The sequence below is a fragment of the Myotis myotis genome, unplaced genomic scaffold (assembly GCF_014108235.1).
Source record: "Myotis myotis isolate mMyoMyo1 unplaced genomic scaffold, mMyoMyo1.p scaffold_m19_p_4, whole genome shotgun sequence".
NCBI lineage: Eukaryota > Metazoa > Chordata > Mammalia > Chiroptera > Vespertilionidae > Myotis > Myotis myotis.
Genome location: NW_023416346.1, coordinates 6,395,753 through 6,422,794, shown reverse-complemented (window position 1 = coordinate 6,422,794; position 27,042 = coordinate 6,395,753). Strand labels below are relative to the sequence as shown.

The window sequence follows — 27,042 nt, the reverse complement described above, 5'->3', positions numbered from 1 at the left end:
TTTAAGAAACCATTGCCTAATGCAAGGTTACAAAGGTTTATACATAAGTTTTCTTATAAGAGTTTTATGGTTTTAGGTCTTTGATTTATTTTTTAAAATTTTATTTTTCATATGTTTATTTTCTTAAAAAAATTAAATATATTTTTACTGATTTCAGAGAGGAAGAGAGAGGAAAAGAGATAGAAACATCAGTGATGAGAGAGAACCATTGATCGGCTGCTTCCTGCACACCCCCACTGGGGATTGAGCCCGCAACCCAGGCATGTGCCCTTGGCCGGAATCGAACCTGGGACCCTTCAGTCCGCAGGCTGGTGCTTTATCCACTGAGCCAAGCCGGCTAGGGCATACTAATTGTTTTTGATGCTATTGTAAATAGAATTGTTTTCTTAATTTCAGTTTTGGATTACTCATTGCTAATGTATAGAAACTTGATTAAGTTTTGAGTGATCTTATATCCTGTAACCTTGTTGAGTTCACATGTGTATATATGTATGTACATGTACATGTATATGCATATAGTATATATAATGGTTTTGTTGTAGGTTCTTTAGATTTTCTGTGTACAAAAATGTCATATGCAAATAGAGATAGTTTTACTTCTTTTTTCCAATATGAATGACTTTTTTTTTCTTACCTAATTGCCTTGACTAGAACCTACAGTACAATGTTGAATAGAAGTGGTGAGAGGAAGCATCCTTGACTTGTTTCTGATCTTTGGGAGAAAGCTTTCTGTCTTCACCATTAAGTGTGAGGTTAGCTGTAGGCTTTTTGTAGATGCCCTTTATCAGATTGAGGAAGTTATCTTATGTTCCTGGTTTGTTAAGTGTTTTTATCATGAAAGGGTGTTGAATTTTATAAAAAAAGGTTTTTTTATGCATCTATTGAAATTACATAGTTTTTGTACCTTATTCTATTAATCTGGTGTATTTACCTTGATTGATTTTTATATGTTGAACCAATCTTGCATTCCTGATTATGCTGTAAAATCCTTTTATATGTTGCTGAATTCTATTTACTAGTATTTTATTGAGGATTTTTGCATTTATATTCATGACATATTGGTCTGTAGTTTTCTTGTTATGTCTTTATTTAGTTTTAATATCAGGTCAGTGCTGGCCTCATGACATTATTCCCTTTTATTACTGAGAAGTAGTTCATGTAATGGACATACCATGGTTTGTTTAACAGTTCATCTGCTGATGGACATTTGGGCTGTTTCTAGTGTTTTCCCTATTACAGCAAATCTGGAATTTACAAAATCATATTCTTTCTGAGCACAAACATGTGAAAGAGTTTCTCCAGGGGCGGGAGATATCAGTCCATCTATCCATCTACCCACCCACCGAACTATCCATCCACCCACCCAGCTAAACATTCATTCATCCACCCATCTGCTGCTCACCCCTCCCTCCTTCCCTCCCTCCCTGTCTCCCTTTCCTTCCTTCCCTCCCTCCCTCCCTCCCTCCTTCCTTTCCTTCCTTCCTTCCTTCCTTCCTTCCTTCCTTCCTTCCTTCCTTCCTTCCTTCCTTCCTTCCTTCCTTCCTAAGTCATCTATCTCCAGGCACATTATATCTGGATTCAAAGCAAGCTGTCTTTTAAAAATAGGCAGGAAACCTGCTACAGCTTTTGGCAAAGCCTTTCATGTGCTGAAGCACACATCCTTACACATCCTCTCTTCCCAGCATTTTTGGGGCTCCCTGAGAGTTCACTCATAGGTCTTGGTTGAATTACCATCTGGGTGGGGACTGTTTAGAGACCAGAGTCCACAAGACTAGGGACTCCCTCACCTCAAATAGACTCTCATACAAACTCCTTCATCCATCACTCATTCATTCAAGAAGCCATACTCTTCCCTTCCCTCTATGCCTACCTCATGTGCTGGTTCTTCCCCTTGTTTCTAACTCTAAATGTCTCTAGGCCTCTTCTCTAGTTGGCATTTTCTCTCTTGAGGAACTCATCCCGTCTGTCACTCATTGCTCCTTCTTCCTCCTCACTGGTCTCCTGCTGTTCCTCACACACACCAGGCACATTCATGCTTTAGGGCCTTTGCACTGGCTTTAGGGCCTCTGCCTGGTATGCTCTTCTTCCAGCCGTCAGTGCAGCGTCCCCCTCATCTCTGCAGGCCTGTGCTCAGATATCTCCTTCTTAGTCAGGTTTTCCCTGACCATCCTACTACACATTGGAAACTGCCACAGTGATTTTTATCTGAGGTCCCTTTTTCCCCTGTTTTCTTTTCCTCCAAAGTATTTATCATCCTATAACATACTTAGTATTTTCCTTACTTAATTTTATTTATTTTGTATCTCTCCCACTAGAATGGTAGCTCTCTAAACAAAGGTTTGCTTATCTCTTCGGTTCAATGCTGTCTCTCCAAAGCCTGGAACAGGGCCAAGCACACAGAGGTGCTCAATATATGTCAGGAGCTGAGCCTCAACTGAGATGAGTTCGGACTTACTAGATCCAAAAATAGAAAGTTCCACATCCCCTGGGGGTGAGATCAGATAAGGCACACCAAGAGGAGGTGGTATCTGGGATGCTCCTTGAAGGCCCCATCATAGAGATCTTGGGGTTCAGTGAGGCTTCTGAGGTGGAAACATCAGGCATCACCTGGAAGGAGTGAGATGAGTCTAAAAGGATAAAAAAAGATGGGTTCATGGGCAAGGAGAAATCTGCGGGAGACCTTGAATCCCAAGGACCTGGCCCTGGTTGTCAGAGATGTCGTACCCTAGTCTCTGTTCCCCAAACAGCTCAGAGGCCTTATGCGCTAGACAAACACACATATGTAATGCCGAGACAATAATAACAAAGAGCTTATATTAATTGAGAGCTTATTAATTTATTGGGCAGCTTGGAAGGAGAACATTCAGTCACGTAGGTTTGGTCGCAAACCCATCTCAGGTTCCCCCAGCAGGATGTGTGAAGTGCCGAAGTCATCAGTTCTTGGAGGCCTCTGGGTCTGGTGAGGGTCTGGAGGAAGGAAGAAAATGGGTAACACTTCAGGGAACAAAATGGAGGAGGGCGAGTTTCAATCACGGGGAAATATAGTTGGACACTTCAATCAGGTTTCCGTCAGGGTCTCGGAAGTAGATGGACATAATGGGCCCTTTTGCCCCAGTTCTGGGGACTGGACCCTCCTCAATAGGGACATCACAAGCCTGAAGTAGGAAGAAAAGACAAAAGTCATTCATTATATTCTATGCATGAGACCAAAATTTAATTCTTTTTTTTAAAATATATTTTATTGATTTTTCACAGAGAGGAAGGGAGAGAGATAGAAAGTTAGAAACATCGATGAGAGAGAAACATTGATCAGCTGCCTCCTGCACATCTCCCACTGGGGATGTGCCCGCAACCCAGGTACATGCCCTTGACCGGAATCGAACCTGGGACCTTTCAGTCCACAGGCCGATGCTCTATCCACTGAGCCAAACCGGTTTCGGCCAAAACTTAATTCTTTATAGTGGCCTAGAAGACCCCTGTATCTTTCTGATCTCATCTAGAGATCAGATCTCATCTCTCTCATTTTCCCCTCCCTCCCTCTGCTCCCACATTTCAGCTCTATGGCCTTGGGCAGATAAATGCTCTGTACCTCAGTTTCCTCATCTGTGAAATGGGGATGATAATAATGTCTAGTATTATTTAGTAAGTGGTAGAGTCAGAATTTAAACCCAGGCAGTCTAAGCCAAAGTTCATACTCTTCACCCCTATGCTTTCTCTACTTCCAAACAAGACTTTTTCACTGATATTTTCTGAAAAAGGAGTCTAGGATATTTTCACAGAATACATTTAAGACCTTGATCTCTTTTCCCCAACAGGAGAACCAATGCCCCCTTTACATGAAATAATTTTAAGTGTTACAGGGACACCAACATTAAATAATAGCAAATTATAAATTATTCCCTCTTCAATCCTTTTGATTACAGCAAGAAGAAAGTCTCTGGTGGATGCTAACAAGTCCTTAGCACCTCCTTAGCCACTTGCCAAATCTCCATTTGGAATGTCAGGCCTGGAGTGTTCAGGGGGTGGATATAGATAGAATCAAATGCCGATTGTGATGCTTTTATAACTGTTTTTACAGTTACCTTCCTTTTGTGCCAAGATATGAGTTTTTCATTTATTTGGTTGAACATTTTCTTTTTACATAAATGTACTTATATAAAGATAATTTAGGTATAATTTTTACAAGGGTAAAGTAAAGTTTCCTTTTAAAATACATTTGTTTATGTGAAAAAAAAGATGTCAATAAAAATAATGAGTAAACAATTGTGTACAGGCATTATCTGGATTCAAGGAAACGTCTTATGCCTGAAGTTTGAGGAAGACCTCCCTGGGTCATGCTTCTGTTTTCACTGCATCTGCAGCAGCTTTCTTGAAAAGAATGGAAGTCTGACTCACCTTGAGGTGCTGTACCATTTCATTCAAAGGTACCTCTGTGATCAGACATATGTCCAGAGAGCCAGGAACTGGATGAGCAGCTTTGGGTTCAAATTCTTTTCCCACTTCGTGAAGGTTAAATTTCTGGTCTCCAAAACACAATGCTTTCCTGTCTCCCTAGTGGGGGAGAGAAAACCACCTAGAGTTATATCACCAAGATGAGTTAGGCAAAGCCCCTTTACCTACCCCAACAAGCTTTTAAAAATGTAGAACAGGGCCCAGCTGGCATGGCTCAGTGGTTGAGCATCAACCTATGAATTAGGGAGTCACATGTGCCTCATGTAGTGACAATTCCCAATGTTAATTGATGATTTTCTCTCATTATTGATGTCTCTCTCTTTTTCCTCTCTGAAATCAATAAAATAGATTTTTTAAATGTAGAAAAGGGCTATTTAATGAAAAAAATAACAATCCTGTGCCCCACCCCAGTCTCATTCCCTACAGAGAAAACAGAAGCATGACCCAGGGAGGTCTTCCTCAAACTTCAGGCATGAGGTTTCCTCAGATCCAGGCTTTTAACGTGTGTGTGTGTTTATTTCTTCTGGAAACTATTTCCTTATCTCCAAATGTGTTTATACTACCCATCACAGAAACAGCAGTTCGTCAACTTAAAATAAAATTTCCCTTTTTTCTTATAAACACAACCCAAATTATATCAGCAGAGGTTGTGTGTGGGGCTTCTGGGAACCTCCCAACCTCACTGAGCTGGAACATTTTGCCCATTCACTTCCTCCTTCTTCCCAGCCAAGGCCCAAGCCCTGACTGCCTGCCTCTCCAGTGGTTGTTAAATGAGAGAAAAAGAAAATTCTGTCTTCTTTACCCACTGTTAGTTGGGTTTTCTCCTATGTGCCTCTAGACACAGTCCCTAACTGATGTGTCACTATTTCTTGATTTAACAACTTTAGACATCTCTATCCTCTCCCTATGATACATGAGAAATTAGCTCATCCACATTACTACCCCTCCCAATAGAATTCTATCATTTTGGTTCCTTGATAATTTATTTTTTATTTTTTTAATTTAAATTCTTTATTGTTGAAAGTATTACATGTCTCCTTTTTCCCCCATTGACCTCTCCCAACACTCCTGCCCCCCAGCACATGCCCTCGCACCCCTACTGTCTGTGTCCATTGGTTATGCTTAACTGCATGCATACAAGTCCTTTGGTTGATCACTTGGCCCCTCTCCCACCCTCCCTGGCCTTCCCTCTGAGGTTCGATGATCAGTTCCTTGATAATTTTTAAATAACCCATTTGTACCTGTATGTTTTGATAGATGAACTACAGCTAGTATCTCATTGACCCTACTATTCTTTTCGTCATGTCTCCTCCCTCTCCTGTGCCTTTCAACCTCTGCCATTTTTTTTTCTTTTGTTTTTGTTAATCCTCACCTGAAGATATTTTTTCCATTAATTTTTAGAGAGAGTAGAAGGAAAGAAGGGAGGGAGGCAGGGAGAGAGAAACATCGATGTGACAGAGACACATCAATTGGTTGCTTTCTACATGTGCCTCAACTGGGGCCAGGGATTGAACCTGCAACCCTGGTATGTGCCCTTGACCAGGAATCAAACCTGTGACTCTTCGGTGCATGGACTGATGCCATGGGGAGCGGGCCTAAGCCAGCAGTCGGACATCCTTAGCACTGGAGGCAGGAGAGGCTCCCGCCACTGCCACTGCGCTCACCAGCCCTCAGCCCGGCTTCTGGCTGAACAGCGCTCCCTCTGTGGAAGCACACTGACCACCAAGGGGCAGCTCCTGAATTGAGCATCTGCCCACTGGTGGTCAGTGCACATTATAGTGACCGGTAGTTCTGCCATTCGGTCGATTTGCATATTACTCTTTTATTATATAGGATATTATATAGGATGATTGATACCACATCTACTCTATCAGAAAATGACTTTATTTCACTTTTACATTTGAATGATAGTCTGGCTGAGTATAGAATTCAAGGTTGCAAGTTATTTTCCAATGGCCTCTTAAATACGTGGCTTTGTTTTCTTCCTGAATCTGGTGTTACTGATAAGAAGTCTGATATTCATCTATTTTTCATTCTTTTGTAGATGATACATCCACCCTCCATTCTTGCAGCTTTTAGGACTTGTTTGATCCTAGGTGTACTGAAATTGTATTCCACTGTGTCCATGTACAGGGAGTTGAGGCATCATATGCGTCATTATTACTATTGGCCCACCCATGCAAGGCCCCTCTGTAGTTTTCTTTATGCATTTATTCTTTTTATCTCCATTCTCCAGTCCTGTCCCCACCCTAGTCAACCATTATAATGTGTTTAATGTTTGGTTTTAATGAGTTATTGTAAAAACTGTATTATTGTTCTATGTGTGTATAAGTGGTACCATGCTGTAGACCTGATCCTGTTTTTCACTCAGCATGTTCTTTTTTAGAACTGTCCATCTTGATTATATATATGTATATCCAGTCTGTTTTTGCCTAATTCTATTTTGATGCATAGTGTTTCATGTTAAGTTTAAATGTTTTATCCTTTTTGCCATTATATGGGCTCTTTCAATTTAAGAGATAATATTTTTTGCTTTCTCTGCATTTCCCACTTTTGCAGTTTTTTAGACTGCTCAAGGATAATACAGTATTCAACCTCTGGAAACCTCCTGTTTTCCCGGGAGCTCTCTTTCTTAGGAACTTTCTTTCTCCTGTTTCAAATTGGACTGATTATCTTCTAGGTATCTTTCTGGGTGCCGGGGCTGGCCAGCAGACCCTGAGCTGTGGATGAATGATTACTCTGACACACATTTCTGTGAAAGAGAGGACTAAGGGACTGCCTGGCTAAAGGAACCAGACAGCTCCGTTTGCCTGCCTCCTTAGGCTTTTCTTGGAGCAACAGCTTGAACTAAAATTAACCTCTAGATCAGTGGTTCTCAACCTTCTGGCCCGTTAAATACAGTTCCTCATGTTGTGACCCAACCATAAATTTATTTTCGTTGCTACTTCGTAACTGTAATGTTGCTATTGTTATGAATCGTCATGTAAATATCTGATATGCAGGATGGTCTTTGGCGACCCCTGTGAAAGGGTCGTTCAACCACCAAAGGGGTCACGACCCACAAGTTGAGAAGCGCTGCTCTAGATACTATCAGCAGGGTGAGCATCCTTGAGAAGACACATGCATCTGTAGTGTCCTTTAAGCAAGGGTGTTTTGAAGTCTAAACATAAAGATTCCAGTAAAACACCCGGGGACTCAGACTTGTTTGGAAAAGTCAAGGCAGGATCCGTGCCTAGAGGCCTCTGACCTTTCAGAGAATCCTTCTAACAGACTTTCCAACTAAGTCCCGTGTTTCCCCACATCTGGGAACTTCTCCTTGGAATCCACTGTATCCTGACTTTGATGTCTTCCTTACTCCTGGCTTAATCACTCATTTTAATGTAGCATAATCTCAATTTTCAAAGTAAGTGGGCAAATTTTCCAAGTTCTTTTATGTCTAAGAATGATTTATTCTACCCTCATCTTGATTAATAGTTTAGTTGGACATAGAATTCTAGGTTGAAAATTTTCTCTAAAAATCTTGTATTGTATTCTGGCCTCTGATGCAAATTTTAGGAAATCTGACGTCTGCATATTTCTTTTTCCATTGTAGTTGAACTACTTTTCTTTTTAACCTCTCTGAAATTTCCTAGGGTTTTCATTTTCACTTTGATGTTCTATAACTTCTTAAGAACACAGCTAAGTGTCAATGTACTGGATATTCAGCTAACGCTTTCCATGTAAGGACTGGAAATTCTCTTGAATTATTTCTATGGTAGTTTCCTCTCCTCCATTTCTCCATTCTCTCTCTGGAAGTTCCACTATTCAGAATTTGGAATCTCCTTCACTGATCCTTTAAATTTTTCTCACAGATTTGTTGTGGGTTTTTTTAAGTTAATTTAAAAAGTATTATCATCAACTTTTATTCCACCTATAATTTGGCATTTGTGTAAATAATTACCTTGAGCCCTAGCTGGTTTGGCTCAGCGGATAGAATGTTGGCCTGCAGACTAAAGGGTCCCGGGTTTGATTTCAGTCAAGGGCACATGCCCGGGTTGCAGGCTCGATCCAGTAGGGAATGTGCAGTAGGCAGCAAATCAATGATTCTCTCTCATCATCGATGTTTCTCTCTCTCTCTCCCTCTCCCTTCCTCTCTGAAATCAATAAAATTATATTTTAAAAAATAATAATTACCTTGAATGTTATGATCTCCATGCCCAGAATTTTGGAATAAAACATGGTGGTGTCTTTGATATTCTTTACTGTCATCACGATGTGGTCAAGTCTATGGATAAGACATGGGGAAGGGGTCTGACTGCTGTGCCTCCATGACTAAAAAAAAAAAAATCAGAAGAGATCACATTGACGCTGGTCACACCCATTTCCTATTTCTTTCTCCTTACCTCCTCCACTCACCTCCCCAATGATTATACTTCCTCCTCACCCCTATTTCAAGGGGAAAGTCCTGAGAGGAAACCTTAGTAGAATCATATTGCCCATGTGTGGCTTCACAAGAGCCCATGTGTCTGCCATGACCACTCTCCATTGCTTTCTTGTTCTCCTTTTTCTTCCGGAGGGGGAGAGGTAAAGATGAGGGGACTGGAGACCAGGATCACACCCTCTCTTGTTTTCCCCAAAGTGCAATTCATCTCTTTTGCAAGAAATGACAAGATCCAGAGGAGGCCCAACGCTATGAGCACAAGCCCTCCATTGGTCAATATCACACACACACACACACATACACACACACATACACACACACACACCTTGCCATCTTTCCCCCATTCCAAAGCTATGATCACAGAGGACAAAATAAGAAGGGAGCATTTCAGATAAAATAAATGTTTCTGGAAAGGTGTGTTTACAAATCTACCTTGACACCCAGTAGGAGGGCATACCTCCTTCCCCCAACTTCCTGCCCTCTAACACACCTCCCGCCAGGTCTTTTTCTTGATTTGCATTTTTTAGTAATTTGTATATTTACGTTACATCTACTACAGGATTGTAAGGTGCCTGTGGTCTGGCACCATAGGTAGCAGAGCATAGTGGTTAAAGGAACAGACTCTGGAGCCAGACTGACATTTAGTTAATCTTTCTATGCCTTAGTTTCCCCTTCTGTAAAATGAGTTGTATATTTAAGGGCTTAGAACAATTCCTGACAGGTAGCCAATAGAGTTAATGACCCCCCAATCTCTATAGCCTCATATATTGTTCTTGAACCCCAAGCCACATTGCCCTTTTGCCTATTCCTCATAAGGGCCATCCTTGTACCTTTGGTCTCAGGGCCTTTTGCACATGTTAATATCTGTCTTCTTAATTAGGATATAAGCTTCATAAAGGTAGAGATTTTTCTCTGTTTTGTTCCTCACTGTATCTCAAACAACTAGCAGGTGTTCAATAATATTCAACAATTAGGCCCAGTGCCTAGTACAAAGTCTGACTTCTCTTTCCTTTCCTTCCTTTTCCTTCCTTTCCCTTTTCTCCTTCCCATTTCATTCCATTCCACCATATGTTATTTTATTCTGTTCCATTCAAGTTCTTACATTTTATTTTTTATTTTTTTTAAATATATTTTATTGATTTTTTACAGAGAGGAAGGGAGAGAGATAGAGAGTTAGAAACATCGATGAGAGAGAAACATCGATAAGCTGCCTCCTGCACATCTCCTACTGGGGAGGTGCCCGCAACCCAGGTACATGCCCTTGACCGGAATCGAACCTGGGACCTTTCAGTCCGCAGGCCGACGCTCTATCCACTGAGCCAAACCGGTTTCGGCAAGTTCTTACATTTTAAACAGTTGATTTCACTGAGGCCCAGCTTTAAAAAATACTGTGTGTTCTATTTTCATGAGTGGAGGAGCAATTAGCAAAGTTGCTGAGTTCTGCTGTCCTCATGGATACAGAGGGTCCACAGGGACACAGAAGCAGTAAAATGAGAAAATGACTGACATGCTGTTAATCCTCACCTGAGGATATTTTTCCCATTGATTTTTAGAGTGGAAAGGAGGGAGGGAAGGAGGGGAAGAGAAAGAGAAATATTGATGTAAGACACATTGATTGATTGTCTCCCAAATGTGCCTCGACCAGGGCTGGGGATTGAACCTGAACCCATGTATGTGCTCTTGACCAGGGATTGAACCTGCGACCCTTCGGTGTGTGCGCTGACACTCCAACCGCTGAGCAACACAAGCCAGAGCTCTTATTAACCTTTTAACATCTATAGTATCTGTAATAGTACTCTCTTTTCATTCCTGATATTGGTAGTTCATATTTTTTCTCTTAATTGCTTGAGAGAAAACAGAAGTTACTAATATTTTCTTAATCTGTTCAAAGAACCAACTTTTCTGATCTATACATTTAAAGCTTTCCTTAAGCACTGCTTAGCCACATCCCCAATTTTCTTTTTTTTTAAAAAAATTTTTACTGACTTTTTTTTAGAAAGAGAAGAAGGGAGAGGGAGAGAAAGAAACATCAATGTGAGAGAGAAACATTCATCAGTTGCCTCCCATACCCACCCGACCGTACGCACTCTGACATGGGTATGTACCCCGACTGGGAATTGAACTGGCTACCTTTCAGTGCACAGGATGACGGTCAACCTACTGAGCCACATTGGCCAGGGTATGTTCCCAATTTTGATAGTCTTTGGAAATCTACTCAACCTATTCCTCTTATTTTTCTTTTATTTTTACTGCCTCTGTTTTTAACAGATTTTTATTTATTGATTTTAGAGAGAGGGAGAGCAAGGAGGGGAGAGAGAGAGATCTATTTGTTGTTCCACTTATTTATGCATTCATTGGTTGATTCTTGTATGTGCCCAGACTGGAAATCAAACCCACAACCTTGGCATATCTGGACGACATTCTAACCAACTGAACTACCTGGCCAGGGACCCTCCCATTTTTTAATACCCTGCCAGGTTAGATTCACTCCCCAGATCCTGTTTTGTATATGGGAAACTCCATCTTTGTAAATTCAAGGATGAGCTGGGCTGACTCCCTTAAGGAACAGGAAGAAGGCCACTGTGGCTTAGAATCCAAGCGTGAGTGAGGCATGAGCAGGAGGGGAAGGCAAGGGCCAGATCATCAAGAAATTGCAATCACATAAGGCTTAATGTGCCTTGTTCTAAGCACTATATAAAATAAATTTTTTATTCCTCCCAATAACTCTATATGGATAATAGAGTGCTCAGACCATGATGCCTTCCCTCCTGCCTCCTTCACAGGTAAGGCTTTCTACAAAGTCCTCTATCTTTCTACGAAGTCCTCTTCAAGGTGTCAGGGGCCCCTGGAATTCTTATGGCAAACCTCAAGGTCAGTGGGGTTTCCTGGCCCCTCCCTACCCTGGCCCATCCTAATGTCCCAGCTGAACTAGCTCCCCTGAGCCACCCCGAGGGAGCAGAGCAGCTGGCCCTTAGCTCATTCCTGCACACATGTTGATCAATGACCATATGTTAGAGCAGGACCTTTCCATGTCCCTCTGCTGCCATCTGCTTGCCTTTGAAAGAGGAAGAAAGAAAGAGGAAGAGGGGAAATGTATGCCCACACACCAGGATAGCCCGCATAGAAGAGAAGCAGGTTACCAGGTCTGGGCTGGAAGGTCCCCAGCCTTGGTGACAACACCTGTGCCCTAGACCCCCAAGGACCATCCCATTCACCTGCTTCTCCGAAGTCCTGCCCCACATCCTGGCTGGCAACCTGGAGGGCAGACGGGACAGCATGGCAGGCTAAGTGTCCTTGCCCTGGGAACTCCAGACAACCTTCTGGCTCAGCGCCTGGAGATCAAGGGGCAGGAAGGGGAGGGCCACAGGCTGAGGACTGCTAGTGGTGAGAGAGGTAGGCGGTGCAAGTACAAGGACTCTGACATAAAACTCAGGATCTTGAAAGCAAAAGCTTAAGGTGTGTCTTAGACAGCTCAGGCCAACATAACCAAGTACTATAGGCTGTCTGGCTTAAAAAACAAAATCTATTTTCTCACAATTTTGGAGGCCTGAAGCCCAAGATCAGGGTGTCAGTATGGTCAGGGTCTGGTGACAGCTCTCTACCTGGCTTGCAGATGGCCACCTTCTCGCCATGTCCTCACATGGCAGAGAGAAAGAGCAAGTTTTCTGGTCTCTTCTTATCAGGGCACTAATCCCATCATGAGGACCCCACCCTCATGACCTCATCTAACCCTAATCACCTCCCAAAGGCCCCACATTCTAATACCATCACACTGGGGGTTAAGGCTTCAACATATGGATTTGAGGGGTTGCAAACATTCAGTTTGTGAATAACAGGCATACATGTGTGAGGGATTACTTTGTAATACTGAAAACCCACCAATCTTGAAGTAGTGGGAGGCATTATTCTAGGATGTGAGGCCTCTGGTCTCTTTAAGGGTATGTTCACATAGTGTGAGATCTTTGGTCTGTTTGGAAGTCTGTGTCCAGGGTGTGAAGTTAGGAGCTGAGTTAGAGTATGACCACTATGACTTATTATGGGTCTGTTTACTGGTTCTCCAAAATAGTAAATGTTTTGTGCCTCAGGGTGCAATATTCCTGAATTCTTTTAGGGTGTGAGCTCTGGGGTCTTCTTCATCTTCGACCATCCCTCACTCTACCCTCACCCTCCAATGCTGAAAGGCAGGGAACATTCATCAACCCCATTACGCTTGCCTTACCCTGCTCTTGTGGGTTACCTGTCCGGCCCTGGGGAATGTGAGTTTGGGATTCTTGTTCCTAGACATACCCTAGATACCTACCCCGTACACACTCTGTGCTCTGGATATTGTTTTGAGTATATGCTTTTCCTTTATAAAGAGTTATACAGCCCTGCCGGTGTGGCTCAGTGGTTGAGTGTCAACCTATGAACAAGGAGTTCATAGTTCAACTTCTGGTCAGGGTACATGCCCAGGTGCCCAGGTTGCGGGCTTGATCCCCAGTGTGGGGCACGTAGGAGGCAGCCGATCAGTGATGCTCTCTCATCATTGATGTTTCTGTCTCTCTCTCCCTCTCCCTTCCTCTCTGAAATAAGTAAAAATATATTTTTTAAAAATTTTAAGAGTTATACAAATAATATGTGGACCTAGTTTTGTTGAAAAGGTTCCAACAATACATCAGTATATGGAATACATCAATATATGGACTACACAGGTCATCCCCAGCTTCACCCTCCAAAAATGACCACTGAGATTAGTTTCTAGTGTTTTCTTACACACACACACATACACACACACACACACACACACACACACACACACACACACACGGTCACCATAACCAGCTCCCACCTGCTTTTGCTTGTCAACAGCATGTCCTATGGAAGGCACCTCCACCCTCACAGGTAAACACAGGTCCCAGTCCTTCTGTATCACATGTGGCTGGTGCTCTGTGGTATAACACGAACTCCCACCATCATCTTACTCTGCAACAGTCATTGGCCACAAATGTACAATTACAAGGTTTTCCCAGTTGTCTGTGCCTACCAGCCTTGTGCGCACAGCTCTGGGCATGTGTGTGGGTGTTAGAAGTGGAATTGTTGGGTCAAAGGGTTCATTCATTCAACAAACACCGAATGTGTGTGTGCTGTGTACTGAGCCTTGTTCTAGGTGCTGGAGAGACATCAGAGAATAAGAAAGACAAATGTTCCTGTCCACATGAGGCTGACATTCTGGTTGGGGAGGAGAAGAGGTTCAATTTTTATTTAGATGTTTCACAAGGTCCTGGAAGGTTTTACTCCCATCAGTGGTACACTTAATGGTTTCTCCCCCACTACTCTCTGCACTGTGGGATCTGCAGCAAGAGGCTGCAGCTGTGGCCTTTTTTCTCTACAAGATCTGCAGTGTCTGGGGCTGGGACAGTCTATTTGGGGATGTGGGACACGTGTGTGTGTGTGTGTGTGTGTGTGTGTGTGTGTGTGCGCGCACACACACATGTGCATGTGCGTGTGCGTGGTTAGGGAGAGGGATATAGAAATTGAATGGTCAACTGGGGAAAGTAAAGGGAAATAGGAAGAGACCACTTAATGGTATTGGAGGGAGTTAGGGACAAAATGATCCACTGAATTAGGCATGAACTGCCCCTCCCAGGTCACACCCACAGGGGGTGTAGGGAGCAGCAGCACTGAGGAATACACTACTATCTTGGAACATACCATTGTGCAGTTGTTGTGTGGGCACTCCTAGGGCCACATGGACTGGGGTGTGGACACCCTTGAGGTCATAGAGACAGAATGTGGATAATCCTGGAGTCACACTGAATGGGGTGTGAACACTGCTATGGCCACATAGACAGGGGTGTGGACATCATGTATGGTAACACACAAAGGGGTGTGGACAGTCTTGGGTTACTCAGATGCGGCTTGGGGCATTCCAGAAGTCACACACACTGGAGAGTGGACACTCCTGGAATCACACACACTGGAGACTATACACTGTTGGGATCACCCAGAGTGGGGTCAGGTTGGCTAGCACGTCAACAGTACTGGAGTCAAAGAAACTGGTGTGTGGGAAGTCCTGGGGTCAAACCGATTTGCACGTGGACACATCTGGGGTCACACACTAGGAGATGGACACTCCCAAGTCACCCAGACAGGTTTGCGGACATTCATAGGATTACGCATACTGGGTTGTGGACATCCAAGGGGTCAGATAGCCTGGGTTGTAGATGCCCCTGGGTTGTGGATGCCCATGAAGTAGCACAGATTGGAGTGTGGAGCCTCTTGGGGTCATTCAGACTGGGATGTGGGCCCTTCTGGGCTCAGACCACCTAAAGTGTGGGCAACTGTGAGGTCACAGAGAATGGGTGTGCACAGACATGGAGTCACAAAGCTGGGGGGTTGGACACTCCTGGAGTCACTCAGGCTAGAGTATGGATAGACATGAGGTCACTCAGAAAGGGATGTGAACACTCCAAGGGTCACACAAACTAGAAAGTCAACATTCCTGGAGTCTCCAGAGGGAGTTTGAGACTCTTGAAGTTAAACACACTGAGGATTGGACACTCCTGAATCACATGTGTTGTAGACTGGACATTTCCTCATGTCACACAGACTGGGGTGTGAGTATCCATGGTATTACACAGAGGAGAGGACGCTCTTGGGGTCAGAGTGACTGAGGTGGATGTCCAATGGTCACATAGACTGTGTTGTGGACATACCTGTGATCTCAGTGAAAGGAGAGTGGACATTCTTGTGGTCAAAGAAATGATGAGTTACCACCCCTGGGGTCAGACATTAAGGCAAGGTCACTCCTATGGTCACACAGAGTAGCTGATGGACACTCCTCCATATAGACTTGGAAGTGGACACTGCTGAGATCAGAGACTGTGGTGTGGGTGGCCCTGGGGTCACACAAATGGGTATTTGGACACTTATGTGGTCACACACACTGGGAAGTCAAAACTCCTGGCGTCACACATGGTGGTTTGAACACTCCTGATCATATGGCCTGGGTCGTGGACACTGCTGGTGTGACACAGATCAGGGTTTGGCTACTCCTAGGATCACACACTGGGATGGGGACATTTCTGGCTTCACACGGTTGTACATGCTCATGACGTCACACAGACTGGGGAGAAAGTGATGCTGGAGGCGTGTATTGGAGACCAGGAACGAAGAAGGAAAAGTTCAAATACCACCTGTTAAAGTAGTTAGACAAGGGGGCCATTAGACTGAGGTGGCTCTGATGCCTTGCTATCCTGCATAAGCAAACTGAAAACTAAGCCAGAGTCAATGCATTTGTATCCAGGAAATCAAAATTAATGAAAAACCAATGACAAACAGCCAACTAGGCCTTCCCAAATAAGGCAGCCTTAAGTCCTAACCAGTCAAATGATCACCTCGTTTTGCTTCCACATCTGCTCTATAAAAGCCTTGCCCCATGCCCAGCTGGTACGGCTCAGTGCTTGAGCATTGACCTAAGAACCAGGAGGTCACGGTTCCATTCCCAGTCAGGGCACATGCCCGGGTTGTGGTCTTGATTCTCAGTGTGGGGCATGCAGGAGGCAGCTGATCAATGATTCTCGCTCATCATTGATGTTTGTCTCCCTCCCTCTCCTTTGCTCTCTGAAATCAATAAAATATATTTTAGCCCTAGCTGGTTTGGCTCAGTGGATTGAGCATCAGCCTGCAGACTGAAGGGTCCCAGGTTTGATTCCGGTCAAGCACACATGCCCAGGTTGTGGTCTCGATCCTCAGTGTGTGGCGTGCAGGAGGCAGCTGATCAATGATTCTCTTTCATCACTGATGTTTCTCTCTCTTCCTCTCTGAAATCAATAAAAATATATATTAAAAAATTAAAAATATATATTTTTAAAAAAGCCTTTCCCCAGCTTCTGTCATGAAATGCTCCTACCCACTTCTGGGTGATGCTCAATTTGAATCGTTTGTTCAAATAAATCCACTAACAGCATGTCTTTGAGACAGTCCCTCCAACCAGCACACGTGTGTCACCATTATGTTTGTGTCTAGACCACTGAATTGTTTTGTGGTTTATGTCGAGTGTGTCTGCCCTGGCCCGTGTGTTCAAATGGTTAGAATATATTCCCAGTTAAGGGCACATGCCTGGATTGCAGGTTCGATCCCAGACCCAGGGGCCCATGTGGGAGGCAACCAATCAATGTGTCTGTCTCGCATTGATGTTTCCCTCGCCCTCCCTTCCTTCCACTCTCTCTAAAAACCAATGGGAAAAATATATCCTTGGTTAAGGATTTCAAAAAAGTCTGAAGTCTTTGCCAAGATTTTTAATGTATATCCCAGGTGCTGAGGTCTCTGGGCTGTTTTGGGCTCCGTGTCCATGGCATGCGGAACGTGAGCAGTTTGGAGTTTGTGGCCCAGTGTGGAAAGTCCCTGAGGTGTGTTGGAGTTCCAAGGTGTGAGAGCTCTGAGATGTTTGTAGGAGTCTGTGACCAGAGGAAGAGATGTGTAAAATAACAGATTACCGACATCTCATTATGTGAGTTCTAGGAGCTTTCTGCCAGCCTGTGGCCAGAGTGTGAGGTCTGCAGGCTCTTTTGTGGTCTGTGGTCACCGTGTCCAAGCTCTTTGTGCTGTATGTCCAGTGATGTGGCATCCCTGAGCCATCTGGGGTATGTTTCCTGTGGGGACGCCTCATTCTGTCTCACTGTCAGCCAGTTCTCCATGGTATAGTATGAACCACGTATTTTCATTAACACTTTTCCTCCTACGTGTTTGCTCCTCCCATGCTTGTGCACACAGACCTGTTCATGTGTGTTTCCTTAGAACACATATTTTAGAAGTGGAATTGTCCGTTCAAAGGAGTCATTTATTCAACAAAGTCCCTTTTTAGCAACTATTGTGTGCAGGGCTGTTGAAAACGGGGGGGGGGGGGGGGGGGGGGACTGGAAATCCACACACACCTAGGTGGTATTGTCATTCTAGTGGGGAGAGGTGCCAATTATTTTTTTTTTTTTGATAGATGCTGCCACACAAATCCCACTTCTGTCAGTGGCACCAGGGGGATGAATGCCTGTGTATAGCCCAAGGCTCTGCAGCAGGGGGTGGGACACCTTTACTAGGCTCTTAATGATCATGGGGTAAAGGGATGGGATGGTCCACTGGGGGACATGTGGAGGGGAGACAGGGATGAAACGTGGGTGGGGAAGACATGAGTCTGTTTAGTTGTGTTGGGATGAAACGAAGACTGAGCCATTCCTGGGACGTTGACATGAAACAGTCCTTCGTAGGTCGCATACACAAGGAGAGTGTGAGGGGTGGAAATGAAGAGTTAATGAGACAGGGCAGCTCCAAGACACACCCTATCGCTATGCGGACATGGAACAGTCCGCTTCGGGAAGTACCACGGGGGTAGGGGGATCGTGTATTTTGGAAGAAACTACTTTATATGTAGGTACACGAAAGGTCTCCTGATCCCACGCGTGGATAGGGCCCCACCCCAGACAAAGAAGAGAGTGGCGCTGCCCTGACACACTCCACCCTGGCTCAAAAGCCTCTACCTATCCGGAAGCCGCCAACGCCATGATCTTATGTCTAGTCCCGCCCAATTGGCTGTGCATATTCGAATCAACGGTGGAGATGGGTGGGGCTAAGGCCAGATTAAATCCTTCCCTGATCTCTGATTGGTCACCGCGAGATAACCGACCCCAAGCTCTTCCAGGGTAGCAAGGGTTTACGAATCACTTTCGGGTGGTGAGTCGGGTCCTCTGGCTATGCATTGTTATTGGCTGCGGGCTTGGCGCAGACGCTGTGGTTCCTGGGCTGGCGTTCGGGATTGCAGAGTCAGGGCTTTGGCTATTGGAGGTCACAGGTTCGAATCCTGTATAGGAACTTCAGTTTACGCACCTGTAAAAGAAGCTGGCATTATTGGCTGGCACAGAATGTGTCGGGTAATCTTTTCTATTCTCTTCTACCTGTTCTTTTTAAAGCAATGCTTATTGCATCCCATTATACTAGTTTTTGGAACCCCTGACCATTCACAACAGCACTGGGAACAATTCTTCTCCAGGGTTCCTGACATCTGTACTTTAGGCGGTCTGTAGCTCTGAGTCCTGCACAGAAGGTTCAAGATGATCTCATGATCCTCCTCCAAGCCATGCCCACCTTCCCTCGGAGAAGGTGATTTGGAGGCGTCCTGTCCCCTCTGGGCTAGGGGTGTGTGGAAGTGTGTGTGTGTGTGTGTGTGTGTGTGTGTGTGTGTGTGTGTGTGTGGAGGAGCAGGGTGAGGGTAGGACATAAATGCTAAAAATGCATGTTTTCATGCTTTGAGATGGAAAGGTGGGTGGCAATTAAAAGAATTTTGCTAGAGGAAGGGGCAAGACTAAACTCAAAGGAGTAAACTTTTTAGTGATGGGATTTTAAGCATCAGGCAGGGAAGGTGTTGGGCTGAGTATAGATTACTAGGAGGACAGTGGTTCTCAAGTCAGTCAACTCCTGAGGTAGTTAACACATTGGATGCAGTTTGGAGGACTGTGTCCAGGATGTGAAGTTTCAGACTTGTTTTGGAATCTCAGTTCAGGGTATGACAAACTGTGAAGTCTCTCAGCTGTTTGGGGGTCTGTGTCACAGAGGTGTAGGTCTTCCAGACGTTTGTGGTTCTCTCCCAGGGTGTCTCTAAGCTATTTGGGGGTCCTTGTCCCTGGGTGTACAGGTTTTTTGTTTTTTTCTTAAAGTTGAATTTCATTTTTGTCTTGTTGTCATTTCTCTGACTATCAAAGGGGCTTAATAATGTTTTCTGAGCTTGTTGGCAAGATGTATTCAAGGTTTTTTTAAATTGTTTTTTAGAGGGAGAGGAAGGGAGAGAGGGGGAGAGAGAGAGAAAACAACAACACTGATGTGAGAGCGAAACATCAATCGGCTGCCTCCTGCACGGCGCCTACTGGGGATCAAACCTAAAACCTGGGCACGTGCCCCAACAGAGAATTGGTGCACCGGGCCACGCCCAGCTAACTGAGCCACACTAGCCAGGGTGACATTGAGATGAAACAGCCCTTCCTAGGTCACATACACAAGGAGAGCATGAGGGGTGGGAATGAAGAGTTAATGAGACAGGGCAGCTCCTGGCCATATGCATGTTCAGAAAGGCAGTGAGAAGTGGGAGTCACGTGATTGGCTATGAACTCCTCCACAGGAATCATAGCAACCCTGGCTTCCTTGTTTAGACCATGAAGTATAATAGTACGTAGCAACCTACTTAAGAATCTCTGTCATGCCCTTTGTTTTGGAAGTCACAATCTCCCTTGACAACATTTGTGGAGACTGTGTAGGGAGGTGCTTGTGTCTCCTGATACCAACCCGGGAGTGGGAACCCTGTGTCTCAGGATGGACATTGCTTAAATGAACATTTGAGTCCATCTCTCCTCAGACCTCATTCACACCCAGTACTACCAGTTCACACCTAGTGCAGGTGGGGTTTGGAGCCTGGTAGACCCTATTTCAGAGCCTGGAACCCCCAATTCCTGGTTTAATGGTAGGAGAGTCTAGCTTTTGGGTTTTTTAAATTAAATATTTTTATTGATTTCAGAGACGAAGAGAGAAGGAGAGAGAAAGAAACATCAATGACCAGAATCATTGATTGGCTGCCTCCTGCACCCCCCACACTGACGATCGAGCCTGCAACCCAGGCATGTCCCTTGACCAAGAATCAGACTATGACCTCCTGGTTCATAGGTTGATGCTCAACCACTGAGCCACACCAGCCAGGCAGAGTCTAACTTTTTGGATCATCTTTTTAAGCCTTAACTTGACCTGCTGAAGTTTTATAAGACTGCTCTGAGTCAGGACAATATACAGCCCACATACCTATACTCCCCTAATTTCAGCCCCTTCCCCTTAATCACACATTCCTTCTAAAAGAATTCAGGGCTGGGGGAGAAGACATGAACCAGGTAAATGCCATCTCTGGCCAGGGCCAGTTTGTGTCTGGGACCGTCTCAGTTGAAACGTAGGAGTAACGTGGACATATCATTTTACATAAATGTGTTTTGGATTCATGAAAGAGTAAAAACTCTCCAGAACTGGGTCTCCACCTCTAGTAAACCCACAATTACTTCAGCTGTTCTCTCAAGAACATTCATAACAGGCTGTGCATCATAAGGCAGGGATGCACAGTGAGAAAAAGCATTCTTCTGCTCTGGCTGGGTCAGTTGAAGCATCGTCCTGTACACAAAAGGTTACAGGCTCAATTCCCAGTCAGGGCACATACCTGGGTTGTGAGTTCGATCCTCAGTAGGGGCATGTATGGGAGGCAACCTATCAATGTTTCTCTCTCTCTCTCCCTCCCCCCTCTCTAAAAATCAAGAAAACATATCCTCAGGTGATGATTTTAAAAAAAGAAGTCTTGGCCAGTTTTGCTTAGTGATTAGAGCATCCACCTGCAGACTGAAGGCTCTCAGGTTTGATTCCTGGTCAAGGGCATGTACCTCGGTTGCAGGTTCCCCAGCCTCAGTAGGGGCTTGTGCAGAAGGCAACCAATTGATGTGTCTCTCTCACGTCGATGTTTCTATCTCTCCCTTCTTCTCCCTCCCTTCCACTCTCTCTATAAATCAATGGAAAAATATCCATGGGCGAGGATTAAAAAAAAAAAAAAGGAAGAAAGAAAGAAAAAACTGTTCCTCTTGTGAAAACGTGAATCTGGTTATAAGAGATACAGGTTTGTACATTTATGCAAGAGGCAGGGCCTGAGCTCTAGAGGAAGGCTTTAGGGGAGGGTGCAGAGGCTCAATGAGTCAAAGGAGCCTTAAGAGAAATTTAAAAATACTTTGAACAAAATGAAAATTTGTGAGATGCAGCAAAGTGCTACTTATTAGAGGGAAGTTTAAAAGGAATTGGGCTTCCACCTTGCTCTATCTTGATCACTCGCTCTATTGGAAGCCAGCCACCATAAAAAGGGTATCCCAAAATTCACGCAAGAAGTCATTTTGATAGAAAACAGGTTTATAATTAAAAATTTTAAATCTTTTATTGATTCATAAAGTATACAGTATAGGGTTATGTATGGAATAGCATATCAGGTAAATGGCCTCCACTGCTTTGCTGGCACATACGCACTCTTTTGTTGAAATTTTTCATGACCGTTTTGCATAAATGTGGCTGAATTTCGTTGATACAGCGCTCAATTTCCTCCTTCAAGGCGTGGGTGGTCGTGGGCTTGTTGGCATAAACCTTAGACTTCAAAAAACCCCAAAGAAAAAAGTCCAACAGCGTTAAATTGCATGATCTGGGCGGCCAATTCTGATCACCAAAACGGGAAATTACACGACCAGGAAATGACACATGCAGTAATTGAATTGTTTCTCGGGCTGTATGGCATGTGGCACCATCTTGTTGAAACCACATGTCGTCCACATCCATATCTTGCAATTTAGGCACAAAAAACCGGATTATCATGTCCCGATAGTGAGCACCAATTAATTCAAATCTTGCGACACCCTTTACAAATTATGAGGACACTCAAGCAGCCCATGGAGAGATCCATGGACCACAGAACTGATGCATCCCAGCCAAAAGCCAGCACTAAGCTGCTCCCTTTTAGGGTAATTTGTGGTGTTCCAGGGTCTTTGTGAGTCTCTGTCCAGGGTTTGATATTTCTGAGCTTTTTGTGACCTGTATCTACATAGGGGTATTTTGGGCACTCTGTCTCACTTTTTTATTAATTACTAGAGGCCCGGTGCACGAATTCGTGCACCAGTGGGATCCCTCGACCTGGCCTGCAGGATCAGGCTGAAACTGGCTCTCTGACATGCCCTAATGCAGTGGTTCTCAACCTTCTGGCCCTTTAAATACAGTTCCTCATGTTGTGACCCAACCATAAAATTATTTTCGTTGCTACTTTATAACTGTAATGTTGCTACTATTATGAATCATAATGTAAATATCTGGTATGCAGGATGGTCTTAGGCAACCCCTGTGAAAGGGTTGTTCAACCGCCAAAGGGGTCGCGACCCACAGGTTGAGAACCGCTGCCCTAAGAGATCCCGGATTGTAAGAGGGTACAGGCCAGGCCAAGGGACCCCACCAGTGCACGATCAGGGCTGGGGAGGAATGTGGGAGGTTGGCCAGCCGGAGAGGGACTGTGGGAGGGCTCCAGGGTGTGTCCGGCCCATCTAGCTCAGTCCAGATCTGCCAGACACCAGCAGCAAGCTAACCTACTGGTTGGAGCATCTGCCCCCTGGTGGTAAGTGCACATCATAGTGAGCGGTTGAGCGGCCTTAGCATATCATTAGCATATTATGCTTTGATCGGTTGAATGGATGACCAGAGGACCGAACACTTAGCATATTCGGCTTTTATTATATAGGATTTTTTTAATCCTCACTGGAGGACATTTTTTAAAAATATTTTTTTACTGATTCAGAGCAGGAGAGAGAGATAGAAACATCAATGATGAGAGTGAAATTGATCAGCTGCTTCCAGCACACCCTCTACTGGGGATCGAGCCTGCAACCTGGGTATGTGCCCTGACCGGGAATTGAACCGTGAACTCCTGGTTCATAGGTCAGTGCTCAACCACTGAGCCACACCAGCTGGGCAACATATTTTTATTGATTGTAAAGGGAGAGAGGAAAGGAGAGGGAGAGAGAGAAAAAAAAACATTGACTCAAGAGAAATATCCATGGGTCTCCTATCCCACCTCCCACCCAGGATGCACCCCAACTGGTGGATGGAAACTGGGCATGTGCCCTGATTGGGAATTGAACCTAAGAACCTGCAACCCTTAGGTGCACTGGACAACACTCTAACCAACTGAGCCATACTTACTAGAGCTGGTTCACATTTTTAGATCTCCAGGTTTTTAGATATTTTAACTGTTTGGGGTTCTATGTCCCCAAGTGTGGGAATTCTGGGCTGTTCTCTGTTCATGTCCAGAATGTGATCATAACTATTTGGGATTCTTAATCCCAGGGTCTGATGTCTCTAAGAGACTTTGTCCTTGAGGCCAGGCTTTGAAGTCTCATATCTCTGGCAGTCTGTGTTCTGGGTGTGGGGGCATTGAGTTGTTTATAAGTCTTTGTCTCAGGTTTCACAGCCATGAACTCTTTGGAGAACCCTATAGGAGTTTTGTTCCTTCTGTGAGTTGTATGGATTTCTAAGTCCCAGACATCACTGAGGTGACCAGAGTCTGCATCCAGGGTGTTAGATGTCTGAGCAGTTTGGGCCACTGAGTCCCTTAGAGAGGAAGTTTCTGTGGGGTTTGAGAGTCTATGTCCAGATATTGCTTTAATGATTTTGAGGATGGGGGAATCTGTGTCCCAGGGTATCATCTCTCTGAACTGTTTATGGGTGTATATCCCAGGACGTAAGGTTCCTGAGCTTTTTGTGGGAGCTTTTTGTGGGTATATGTCCCCAAAGTGTGGGGTCCCTGACATGCTTGTGGCTGTAAGTTGCAGTATATGAGGTCTCTGTTCATGGATGCATGTACCAGGTGTGAAGTATCTCAGCTCTTTGAGTAGTATCTGAGATTATGAGGTCTCTGATCTGTTTGGGTGTTTGTTCTCCAGGATGAGAGATTTCTGATTTGGTTGTGGGTATATATTCCAGGATGCGAGTTCTCTGATCCGTTTGTGTGTGTGTCCAGGATGTGAAGTTTCTGCTTTGTTTGTGGGTGTGAGATCTCTGGTCCATTTGTTGCTGTATACTACTATGATACTAGTATCTGTCTTCATTGCTGTATGTCAAGGCCTGTTTGTGCATATACTTCCCAAAGTATGAGGTCTCTGATCTGTATCTTGGTGTGTTTCCTAGTAATAAGTCTCTGTGTGTAAGGTGTCTGATCTTTTCATAGCTGTAGCAAGAGTTTGAGGTCTTTCATCTCTTTGTGGTTATAATTCCCAGGTGTAATGTCTGCATGGTATCTGTGGCTGTATGTCCTAAAATTTTAGGGTAGTTTCTGCAAGTGTGTCCCAGGATGTGAGGTCTCTGATCTCTTTGTGTATGTCCCAGTTGTGAGGCCTTTGATCTGTTTGTGAGTATGTTCATCAGAATGGAAGATCTCTGATATGTTCACGGGTGTATGTCCCAGAGTGTGAGGTGTCTGATCCGTTTGTGCATATAGGCCCAGGATTTGATCTGCTTGTCACTATAATTATCAGTGTATGAGGTGTCTTTCATGTGTGTATGCCAAGAATATAAGTTCTCTGATATGTTTGTGGTTGTATGAACCTGGGTGTTAGGTCTCATTTTTTGGTGTGTGTGTGTGTGTGATTGTGTAAGGTCTGCAAGGTCTTTCTGGGTTTGTGTTCCATTTCCCTTGGTTTGAAACCTTTAGCCTGTTTGGGAGTATATCCCAGAATACAAACTCTCTGATCTTTTAATGAGTGCCTGTTGCAAGATTTCAGGCCTCTGATCAGTTTCTGGCTCTTTTTCTTAGCATATGAGGTCTCTGACTTGATTGTGGATGTATATTGCTGGATTTGAGATCTCTGATTTGTTTGTAGGTATCTATCTATCTCAGGTTGTGAAGTCTCTGACCTGTATGTGTCTGATATCTTTGTGTGGGTTTATCAAGGGTGTAAGGTCTATTCAGTTTGCTGTTACATGTCCATGTTTGTGAGGTATGTGTTTGTGGGTTTATGTCTAAACTGTATTTCACTTTGCAATTTATGTGTATATTTCCCAGATGGTGGGTTCTCTTATGTTTTTGTGAGTATAATTCCAAGTGATTGAGGACTTTTTTTTCTATATATGTCCTAAAATGTGTGTGTGTCTGTTCTTTTTGAATTTATATTAGCAGGCGGGAAGTGTTCGTCCCCCAAAAAATGTATACACACTTTAATAGCTGATAGCTCCATTTTGAAAATGAAATGTATTTTAATAAGCACTGCCTTCATAATTATTCAAAGTGTGTATATACATTTTTGGGACACCCTATATTTGAAAGTATATGACTCAGAATGTGAGGTCTGTGAGCAGTTCGTGCATGTATGTCTCTGGTGACTGAATAATAGCACCCCAAACGTGTCTACTTCCTAATCCCTGGAACATATGATTATGTTAATTTACATGGAAAAAGAGACTTTGCAGACATGATTAAGTAAAACATCTTGAGATTAGGAAATTTTCCTATATTATCTAAGTGGGCCCAGTATCATCCCAAGTGTCCTTATATGAGGGAGAAAGAGTCAGAGAACATGATGTAGTGTTAGAAAAGGTGATGTAAGCCCTAGCCAGTTTTGCTCAGTGATTAGAGCATCAGCCTATGGACTGAAGGGTCCAGGGTTCGATTCTGGTCAAGGGCACATGCCTGGGTTACGGGTGAAATCCCCAGTAGGGGACATGCAGGAGGCAGCCAATCAATGATTCTCTCTCATCATTGATGTTTCTATCTCTCTCTCCCCTTTTCTTCCTCTCTGAAAGCAATAAAAATATATTTAAGCCCTGACCGGTTTGGCTCAGTGGATAGAACATCAGCCTGCGGACTCAAGGGTCCCAGGTTCGATTCCGGTCAAGGGCATGTATCTTGGTTGCGGGCACATCCCCAGTGGGGAGTGTGCAGGAGGCAGCTGATCGATGTTTCTCTTTCATCGATGTTTCTAACTCTCTGTCCCTCTCCCTTCCTCTCTGTAAAAAATCAATAAAATATATTTAAAAATATATATATATATACTTAAAAAAGAAAAAGAAAAGGTGATGTGAGCCCTGTCAGCGTGGCTTAGTGGTTCAGCATTGACCCATGGACCAGGAGGTCACGGTTTGATTCCCCATCAGGGCATATACCTGGGTTGTGGGCTTCTTCCCTGTTCGGGGGAGGGGGGCATGCGGGAGGCAGCCGATCCATGATTCTCTCTCATCATTGATGTTTCTCTCTCTCTCCCTCTCCCTTCCTCTCTGAAATCAATAAAAATATATGTTAAAAAAAGAAAAGGTGATGTAATGATATAAGCAGATATAGAGGTAGAGATAGATGGATACAGAAAGAGATTAGAAGATGAAATACTAATTTCAAAGGTGGAGAAAGGGGCCATGAGCTCAGGAGTGCAGGTGTCCTATACGAACTGGATTCTCTCCTAGGAACTCCAGAAGGAAGTCAACTTTGTTGACATGACACCATGACTTTTTTTAATTTTTATTTCTTTATTTTTTTAAAATATATTTTATTGATTTTTTACAGAGAGGAAGGGAGAGGGATAGAGAGGGATAGATAGAAACATCGATGAGAG

At 44.1% G+C, this 27,042-nt stretch overlaps 1 protein-coding gene across 1 annotated transcript; it reads right to left on the bottom strand.

Annotated features, from left to right (window-relative positions):
* Positions 1-2,822: 2,822 nt before the first annotated feature.
* GLOD5 (glyoxalase domain containing 5) lies at positions 2,823-12,246 on the bottom strand. Its single transcript, XM_036306098.1, has 4 exons — positions 12,088-12,246; positions 8,626-8,763; positions 4,396-4,551; positions 2,823-3,155 (listed from the first exon to the last, which is right to left on the bottom strand). The coding sequence occupies exons 1-4, from the start codon at positions 12,148-12,150 to the stop codon at positions 3,030-3,032; spliced, it is 483 nt and encodes a 160-aa protein (XP_036161991.1). The 5' UTR covers positions 12,151-12,246; the 3' UTR covers positions 2,823-3,029.
* Positions 12,247-27,042: the final 14,796 nt, after the last annotated feature.